Source organism: Conger conger, chromosome 12, assembly GCF_963514075.1.
Source record: "Conger conger chromosome 12, fConCon1.1, whole genome shotgun sequence".
NCBI lineage: Eukaryota > Metazoa > Chordata > Actinopteri > Anguilliformes > Congridae > Conger > Conger conger.
Genome location: NC_083771.1, coordinates 37,967,272 through 37,977,942, shown reverse-complemented (window position 1 = coordinate 37,977,942; position 10,671 = coordinate 37,967,272). Strand labels below are relative to the sequence as shown.

The 10,671-nt window shown below is 41.0% G+C and overlaps 1 protein-coding gene across 1 annotated transcript; it reads left to right on the top strand.

The window, feature by feature from the left end:
- The first annotated feature begins 1,489 nt into the window (after positions 1-1,489).
- Positions 1,490-7,692, top strand: LOC133142442 (repulsive guidance molecule B-like). The gene is made up of 3 exons (XM_061263662.1): positions 1,490-2,004; positions 4,646-5,151; positions 5,850-7,692. The coding sequence occupies exons 1-3, from the start codon at positions 1,761-1,763 to the stop codon at positions 6,564-6,566; spliced, it is 1,467 nt and encodes a 488-aa protein (XP_061119646.1). The 5' UTR covers positions 1,490-1,760; the 3' UTR covers positions 6,567-7,692.
- The last annotated feature ends 2,979 nt before the right edge of the window (positions 7,693-10,671 follow it).

The window sequence follows — 10,671 nt, the reverse complement described above, 5'->3', positions numbered from 1 at the left end:
CATGAGGTTTTGTGATACAGTGGGTGGTTACAAAGCATGGCCATTTAGGTGAAGGGAGAACACAGTGTCTGTGAAAAGACAATACATGTATATTTATCAATATAATATACAGATATATAATACACTATAATGCACTTTCTTTCTTTTTTTTTTACTTATTAAGTTTTCTGTTTCTGTAGCTTATCCACTTTGAGGTTTGATGTGTTGTATGTTCAGAGAAGCTCTTCTGCATACCACTGTTGTAATGTCTGTTTATTTGCATTACTGTCACCTTCCTGTCAGCTTTGACCAGTGTGGTTATTCTCCTCAGACCTCTCTCATTAACAGGGAAATTCTCCCGTAGAACTGCTGCTCACTGGATGTTTTTTGCACCATTCAGAGTAAGCTCTAGACACTGTTGTGCGTGACAATCCCAAGAGATCCGCAGTTTCTGAGATACTCAAACCACACTGTCTGGTATTAATAATCATTCCATGGTCAAAGTCACATAGATAACATTTCTTCCCCATTCTGATGGTTGATGTGAACATTAACTGAAGCTCCTGACCCGTCTCTGCATGATTGTATGCAGTACACTACTGCACACGATTGGCTGATGAGATAATCACATGAATAAGTAGGTGTACAATAAAGTGCTCAGTGAGTGCATGTCTGTGTGTTCACTCAATACACTTTTTGGAGCATCATTAAGAAGAAAGAGAGCACTGGTGAACTAAGTAATCAGAAAGGTCCTGGTAGGCCCAGGAAGACCAGGACCAAGTACCTAAAAGAGTCTGCAGAGTTCTGGAAAAGGCTCTTGTGGATAGAAGAGACCAAGATTTAAGAGTGATGGCAAGAGCAAAGTATGGAGGCCAAAAGGAACTGCTCAAGATCCAAGAGCATGTCGGTGCAAAATCTTGGATAGGTGTTCAGTTGAGTTGAGATCTGGTGACCTGAAGGCCACAGCATATGGTTCACATCATTTTCATACTCATAAAATCATTCATGGATATGGTTATTGTCATCCTGGAAGAGACTACTCCCATCAGCATAGAAATGTTTCATCATAGGCAAAGCCGATCACTCAGAATAACTGAGTGAAAATGTCTCAAAATGTACCTTTCATCATACAACTCACTGTCTCTAATTCAAGGTAATACATAGGTAAGTAAATACACAAACAGCATTACACTAAATAATTGCTGTGAGTGTACTGTACTTCTGCTCATCTATGTTTAAGTTTACGGGAAACTAACACTGATGTAAACTATTCTGCCTCCAATTAAAAATGCATGGGCTATTTCAAGGATAAGCCAATTAAATCATCGGCATGCAATACATGTTACTTGTTTTCGTTTACACCTTGTGCACGATACTAAAATAGATTGGAGTGGTAATTAGCCTACATATTTTCCCTAATGTGGGCAAATATAAAGCGTTTCTGTCGCTTGGGCTTTCGGTGGGCTGTATGGGCGGGGGCGGTGCTAGAGTGTAGATGTGGGCGGGTGTTCCGGTCAAGGGTTTGGTTGAATTCGCAGTTGATCACTTCGAACTGATTTTCCTGTTTGTGTGTGAGTTATGTGTTGTGCGTGTCTAATGTCAAAGAGGCAGAGATCGAAGGAATGAAGATGTAGCTAGCTACTGTAACCATCACCTGAAGATGACGTAAACCCCGTGTAGTTGTACACACGTGAGGGTTACTAGGTGGAATCTGCCCTGCACCTTTGCAGTCGTAGTTGTACACGTGTGTTACCTCGATTGACTTTACTGTAGTATTGTTGATGTTATTGTGTGGTCAAGGTGGTGCTAGGACTACATACAGAGGCCCAGTTTCCCGATATTGGCGCAAATCCGCCTCTGTTTCTTCAGTTGAGCACCCGAGTGCATCACTACAGAGACCTGGATGGATGGTTATGGGGAAAAGTGGATTTTACTATTCGGGGGCTGATTGCCTCATCCACGCATCATCAATTTGTCTACTGTCGCTCTCGGTGCTCCTTGCTTTGTCATCCTGGGCAGAAATAGGTAAGGATATATTTGTAGACGTTTGTGCTTTTTTGGCACGTTTTCACGTTTCATAAAAACTTCAAAATTGCCTTAACTCTACATCGAAGTAAAACAGAAAAATCTCTGCGGTGGTTGTATATATTTGTATATGATGCAATTTTCCTGAACAGAACTAAACTTTCTTCAGATTGTTTCATTTTACATACTTTTAGTGCTGAATAATATCTCCCAAAATATTGGTAATGCACGATTCCAATGTGATTACTTCCTTGTGTTACTTTTCTGAAATAAATTGTGTATTTACTCCGGATATTATGTGTACATTACGGTGGGTCTTCTGTCTGAATTTGGCACAATACATTGTCCAATTTCCAATATACTTGTCCAAACGTAACAAAAAAAAATGTTTAAAGGGTGTTAAGAATTTAAAGACCGTAATTTTACTTGCAAATACTGTGGCGCATCATACTGTATAATGATTATTCGGTTGGTAGCCTACCGTTTTAAACGTCGCCTCTGGCGCGTGAACAGGCTAATTATTTTGGCACCATTGCTTTTCTGTTCTATTCTGTTATGTTCTGGGTATTCTATTAATCCAATGCTATTACCCAGCAAATATTCAACGCACAAGTGTCATAATAGAGAAGGTTTTTTGTCTGTGAAACATTATTGCAATCTAATTCTTATGTTAGCCGGAAATTTGCACTTAAGGCAGTGAACGTTTTTATGTACAGGTTTCCTTATGAATGCATTTTTGTGTAACTGTGGAGAAGGCAATACTAGTGAGATTTGTATTATCCACAAGACCAAATACATATGTTGTTCAGAGTGTAAGTGTGAATCTCAGTTTTGGTGCATAACCATTATGCATTGGCATGCCTAGGATTATACTTACCGTGGATTTAAAAAGTATTTTGTTGGAAGCAGTTGTGCGAAACTAAACTCAATGCAGACAGAAAATGCTGTCCATGAAACCTACATTGTGAACACAATTGAGTTTACAGAAATTATTATTACCTGAAATTATTTAGACTTTTGTGGTGATGTGGCCTCTGAAGCTATAATTTGTGTTTGTGTCCGTACACAGTAAAATGTTCACTGTTAAATCTACTCTACACAAACATCTTGGTCACAAACGGTGTTTGTTTGAGTCCAGCAGGGATCACGTGTACTCTCTCAGGATTTACTCTATTGGTGTTGATTTCACACTGAACTGTGTTAGTCAGTAGTTTGTCAGTAGTTTCAGAAGGTGCTCATATTTATGTCCAATTCTAAAATTAGGAGAACAGGCTTTGTTTAAGAAATAACAAACAAAATACTGGTTAGTGCAATTAAATGTGTGTTTGTTTGTTTTTTGGACATGCGCATCAGAATTTTCCTTGTCCTCAGTAATCTTGCTGCCATTTTTACACTGTTAATGTAGCATTGTACTGTACATCTCTTAGAACTAGTGATTCTTCCCTTACAGATTGCAGGCAAACAAACTACAGTTGTCACATTTTCTGTGAAGGAATACCAGTTAAAACCAGTTTAATCAAAGCTGGACATGGGGAAAACACCATTTAAAACATAAATATGCACTTGAGGGTAATACAATTATACTCAGTGTAAAAAGCATTTTTCCCCTTTCTCTGCTGCCTGATTAACGTGGTTCCTGCTTCAGAAATAGAAGTGGTCTGGTCAGAGAACACAGTTCATCCTTAATGCAATAAAGTTGTTGGTTCTGAACAGAGCAGTCCTTTGAGCACCCTCTCCCTCAGTTCTAAAGGGGCCCAGTCAGTATGCCAGAGTGAAATTTCAAGATGTGGAATTTGGCCAGGGCAGGGAGGGCAGAGAGGTCAGGGAGCCTGGTGCTTTCTAAGGGAGTACATTTTAACAGCTGCGTTGCAGGCAAGATGTCTTATTGTTCTACAAACCTTGACTGTGTGAAATTAATATCCTGCTCATCCTCATCAAAAAAGAACAATATCTGTTTGAGTCTTCCTCTGTCTATTGATAATTATCTAGCTAATCATGAAAATAAATTTTTTATGAGCTGTTTAATGCCTGTATTTAAGCAATGAAATGTCATTCTAGTTCTATTTGTGGGAGTCTGTTACGTTCAAACATACAAAGTATGTGTGTATTGTGTGGTCAGTGACCCTATAGCTAAGCTAATCATTCATCAGAAATTCAGATTCATATGATGATTTATTACAAAGGTAAATTTAAACAGAGCTGCGAATTTGTTAATGTCTTGCATCACCAAATGTCAGGACATACGCAGAACATTGATTACTGTGCTATCAGCATTAAAAACATTCCTGAACTGAACAAACCTCAGACAAAAAGTCTGATCTCTGTCTTGCATCGACTGTGCCACATGGGATTCAACAAACCCTGCTAACTACCGAAAACGGTCTGTTATAATACAGTATATAGGTACTGTAGGTCATATAGATGGCCAATGGGATTTACAAGAACAATGGAGTCTTAGTCCCATAGTCAGTTCCTGATTGGGTAGACTGCGGATCATTCGTTTTGGCAAAACAACTGAGGGTTGTTTGTTTGTGTATAATATTTTAAAGATGTTCACACTGTTTGTTTCCTTGAACAGAGAACCACGGTTTTGCACTATGGTAGTATTACTTATGGAATGGATTTTTTTTCTGCTTCCCAGGGGATTGCCAAGCACAACACTCTCAGTGCCACATTCAGAAGTGCACCACAAATTTTGTCTCCCTCACTTCCCACCTGAACCCTTCCCTGTATGGCTTTGAAACGGAGTTCTGCACAGCGCTGCGGACCTACTCTGCTTGTACCCGGCACACCTCCAAGAGCTGCCGTGGTAACCTGGTGTTCCACTCGGCCATGCTGGGAATCAGCGACCTCATGACCCAGCGGAACTGCTCCAAGGACGGCCCGACCTCCCCCACCCAACTGCAGGCCCCCGCCGGGCCCTGTGACTACCATGGCCGGCAGCAAGGCCTGGGGGCAAGTGAGAACTCTCACCTCAGCAACCTCTTCTGTGGCCTCTTTGGGGATCCTCACCTTAGGACATTTAAGGATGACTTTCAGACCTGTAAGGTTGAGGGTGCGTGGCCCCTCATTGACAACAACTATCTGTCAGTGCAGGTAACAAACATTCCTCTTGTCCCAGGTTCCCATGCCACAGCGACCATTAAGGTGAGTCATTCCCAGCCTGGGTTTTTATCCTGTGTTTTGTGAACCACGGTCTACTGTTCTTGGTGGAGTTTATTTTAGCCATGGAATTAAATGTTTGAAATGATGGAAAACAATATATTGTAGAAATTGTTATTCACGCTAAAATCTTATTCAGCCCTTTTTAGTGATTGTAAAAATGCCACATTTTTCTCGGCCAAATGATGCCAGTTTTATGATAAAAAATACACAGAATGAGAAAAATAGAGCATTTGTTGGATGTTTGCATGTTTCTAGGCTTTAGGGTTTGTGAGATCCAGGACAAAATGTAAAAGTTGGTCATAGCACCACCATATGTTCAGTTTGTGACTGAGTAGTGAGTGATATTTCCAAGCCATCTACTAATTTGGTATCTCTATACAATACAGTATCTGAGATCCAAATATGTTTATTACAGAAAAATAAAAAGTAATAAGCTTTGCTGCTTGGATCCCTAAGTAAGAGAAAACATTTATTTACGAAAACACCATTTATCAGCTTAAGGTTCATTTTTCATCTGCCGTCTTGGAGAAAATCTGCAGCTGTTCAGTAACCCATAACAAATATCAATTTGGTAAGGTTTGCCAAATATTTGTGAAGAGAGTCCCCCACTTCCTTGAGCACCATGTGTACAGCAGTTGTAAAACACACAGAGCTAGTCCGTTATTCTTTGCTTTTCCCAGGTCACGGTGATATTCAAAGCGCAGCAGGACTGCACAGAGCAGAAGGTGTACCAGGCCGTGGCAGGCGACCTGCCCGCGGCGTTTACGGACGGCACGGTGAGCGGGGGCGGCAGCGGCGGCCGCAGCCTCTGGATCGTGGAGGAGGCAGCGGGGCGGCACGTGGAGATCCAGGCCGGTTACATCGGGACCACGGTGATTGTGCGTCAGCTGGGGCACTACCTGACGCTGGCAGCACGCGTCCCCCGGGACGTGGCCATGGCCTTCGATGACAGCCAGGACCTGCAGCTCTGCGTGAACGGCTGCCCCCAGGCTGAACGCATCGACCGGGATGGGCACCTCCCCCTGCCGGACCTGGGGCCACGCTGGGCCGGCCCCCAGCACCAGTATCGGCAGCTGCACCCCAGGGCCAGCCAGGGCCTCGTGGCTGCCCTGCATCACGACTTCACCCTGGAGGCAGCCGTGGGGGCATGCCAGGCACGGCTGGAGGTCAAGGACATCTATTTCCACTCCTGCGTGTTTGACCTCCTCACCACCGGGGACAGCAACTTCACGTCTGCTGCCTATAACGCCTTAAAGGACATGGAGACACTCCACCCTATGAGGGAACGCTGGCGGATTTTCCCCAGGTCTTACTCCCCAGTGCCTAGCCATCTCCACCACAGACTCTTACTTCTCTGCTGTCTCTTTCCTGTGTTTTTGTTGGACTTTTTAAAGTGAACTTTATGACAAATTATCTTGTAGCATTGTATATTGGAAAAAAAGAATGTTTACCCTTAGTGATGACTTTATTAGTTACACATTACATTACATTATTGGCATTTGGCAGACGCTCTTATCCAGAGCGACGTACAGTTGATTAGACTAAGCAGGAGACAATCCTCCCCTGGAGCAATGCAGGGTTAAGGGCCTTGAGAAGGTGCATGATCTGTGACATGGTGCATTTTCCTGCTGGAAGTATCTATTTAAAATCCATTCAACAATGCTTAGGTATGCTTTGGCATTCAAATGATGGTCACATGGTATTAAGGGGCCCAGTGTGTGTCAAGAAAACCTTGCTCACACCATTACACCACCACCAGCAGTCTGCACCATTGGCACAAGGTTTCCGCCAAATTTTATCTCTAGCATCTGCATGTCACAGCAGAAATGGATATTCATTAGAGGAGCTTTTTCCAATCTTTAATTGTTACATTTTGTTGATTGTGTGTTCACTGTACCCTCTTCTTCCTGTTCTTAGCTGACAGGAGAGAAACCCTGTGTGGTTTGCTGCTGTTGCCCATCTGCTTCGAGGTGTAATGCACTTTTTGTTCAGAGACACCCTTCTGCACAGATGTTTTTATTTGTGAGCGTGTGGCCTTTCGGTTAGTTTGAACGAGTCTGTCCATTCCTCTGACCACTTCTGTTAACAAGGTGCATTTCAGCAATGGATGCGCCATTCTCTGTAAACTCTAGAGACTGTCTTGTGTGAAAGACAGCAGCTGTTTCTGAGATGCTGGAACTGCCTTGTTTGGCACCAACGATCATTCCACAGGCAAAGTCACTTAGATCAGGCACCTTGTCCATTCTAGTGTTTAGTCAAACCACAACCAAACCTAGGGGGCACGGATGGGTAGCACTGCCGCCTCACAGCAAGGAGGTCCTGGGTTGAATCCCCGTCGGCCGGGGCCTCTCTGTGCGGAGTTTGCATGTTCTCCCTGTGTTTGCATGGGTTTCCTCTGGGTACTCCGGTTTCCTCCCACAGTCCAAAGACATGCAGGTTAGGCTGACTGGAGAGTCTAAATTGCCTGTGGGTATGAGTGTGTGAGTGAATGGTGTGTGTGCCCTGCGATGGACTGGTGACCTGTCCAGGGTGTATTCCTGCCCTTTGCCCAAAGTGTGCTGGGATAGGCTCCAGTGACCCTGTTCAGGATAAGCGGGTTAAAATAATGGATGGATGGATGGATGGATGGACAACCAAACCTCTTCGCCATGGCTGCTTCATGTATTGAGTTCCATCCACGTGATTCACTTTTTTAGGAGCAGGTTAGTATTTAAGTGATCAGGTGTATCTAATAAACTCATCACTGAGTATATGAGACTATCTTCAAAAAATACACATCCTAATTGTAAATGCTATGTTATTTTCAGGTACATATTACATAGTAATACCCTGAAATGTAGCATATTGTTTAAACAGATGCACTTTATTTGCAAATATGTTTATGTTCTCTCAAATGTTTGCCATTTACGAAAACTGAGTGGACTGAACATATTTCAACTGAGCCCAGTTTTATGCTAATTGTGCGAAAATTACCTTTACAGCTGAACATATATTTCTAATTAAGCAGTCCATGGGCCAAAATGAAATTACCACTGAGTCACCACATACATTTCAAGCAATTCATTAAAGAAACATCAACTTGTAGGAGAGAGTTTAATTTAAAATTGAAATGAAATCAATGCAAATGGGTTTAATAGCAATATGCTGGTAAAATGTGCATAAGGCCCACAGTAGACTACTTGTGAGTGATAGAAGTTGTTTTGCTTGGATTTCACAGGTGGGAGGGATGCAGTTGTGTGTCCCTTGGAGTGCAGTAAGGTCATTTCATTTGAAATGTTAAGTTCACTCAGGAAACGTAAGTTTCTTTTCAGCCAATGCGTGCTTATTCCATGCAGGAACATATAATCTTAATCCGCTATACATCTTCTGCAAGATAATCTGTAAAGGGCTGTACGAGGTTGACTGAATGCGTGTACGCCCAGAAATCACCCTGTAACACCATCCCTCTCATTCACTTCCTTCAAATCAGAGAGCCTTCATTCTGTTTTGTTAATGTGTCATATGAATGTAATATTGCTTATGGAGACAGTTATTTTTATTTTTAACTGAGCTCCACATTGCTGTTTAAAATGGGTTCAGATGATTGTACTGCCACCTAGTGTCATCAGTATTTTACTGGAATATTTGATATATAGGAAATATGTCATTTAGAAAATGACCGTTAAAGTTTTTATTTGTGTGTGCTTGGTATACTTGACATGGCCGGTCAAAAAAACATCTGAATTATGTACTTAAATTTGTTTTATTCATTGCTTCATACACTCACTGAGCACTTTTAGGAACATCTGGACACCTGCTTATACATGCAATTATCTAATTAGCCTATTGTGTGGCAGCAGTGCAATGCATAAAATCATGCAGATACAGGTCAGGTGCTTCAGTTAATGTTAATGTCAACCATCAGAACGGGGGAAAAAATGTGATCTAAGTGACTTTGACCATGGAATGAATGTTGGTGCCGGACAGGGTGGATTGAGTATCTCAGAAACTGTTAATCTCCTGGGATTTTCTTGCACAACATGGTCTAGAGTTTGCAGACAATGGTGTAAAAAACAGAAAACATCCAGTGAGCAGCAGTTCTGTAGGCAAAAATGCCTTGTTTATGAGAGAGGTCAGAGGAGAAGGGCCAGACTGGTCAAAGGTGACAGTAATGCAAATAAACATGTATTACAACAATGGTATGCAGAAGAAGATCTCTGAACAAACAACACTTTAAACCTCTAATTGGATAGGTGACAGCAGCAGAATAAAGTCTGCAAAATAAGTCTAATAAATACCCAATAAAGTTCTCACTGATTGTATATTTTCTGAAACTACCACTACTATTAACTACTAAATATCATAGTATCTCAAAATCAGCCAAAATTGCCCTTAAATCTCTGGCATCTAACATTTCTATTGTCTTAATGTCCCATAGTGTAGGTTATTTATTTTTTACTTAAATAATTGTATTGGTGTGTATAATATCATTATTATATCAAATTCAATCTGTTTACATCTAAATCTTCTCAAAAATGTTTTTCATTTAAAATGGAAAACAGCTAAAATACCATCAAGTCAATAAGCAAAGTGCAAAGGAATGTGCTTTAAGTTATTTCTTTTGAAAAGGTATTTAGCTGAACAATATATAGGGCAATAGAGAATTTGGGTTGTCCAAAATCAAAGACTCAACCTTGTACTAATCTTTTCCTAGTACTAAAGTGCTTGGACTCAATGCTGATCTTGCCTCAGCCCGAAAACTTACCAATTTCCTAATCTTAACCCTATCCAAGCCCTCATTTGAACTCGAAAACCCAATTCTACCCCAAGGCATTCTCTTAAATATCAGATTTTTCATTTAAAATAGAAGAACACCTGAAATATCATCAATTGAATAAAGGAAATACAAACTACTTTGTCAGTCATATAATATAACAACTATCCCATGTCCTCACCTTGGGCCAAACTTCAGAAGCCAATACTAATCTTGCCTCAACCCTCACACTTAGCATCCCCTATAACCATAACCCCATGCCAATTCAATATAAAAAAAACATAACCCCTAATAATTCTAACCCTTAGACTTAACCCTAATTGTAACCCTAAACTCTGTGTCTAGCACTAGTCATCTTTAATATGTGTGTTTTCTGTTAAAATGTAAAATAAAAAGAAACATTGAATATCATCATTTCAATAAATTCTTAAATTAAAGTTACTGTATACTATATGGGCAGTGAAACCTCTTTACCAAAATTATGAATAAGTGAATAAAATAGGAACCTGCTATAGTACTAGAAGTTTCTCGCAACTTTTCTTGCGATTTACGTAACTCTCAGGAATGCAGAGTATGACAGTATGGTGGCTGACACAAATTTGTCAAATCTGTTATGTAACAACCATGAATCACAAATGACAAATCACAGATCCTCTAAGTGTTAAAGCAGTAAATCATAAGAACAAAAGCAGGAATGATGCTGAACCTGTAATGCAGTAACTATCACTGTCGCTCTCAGAGGGAACACT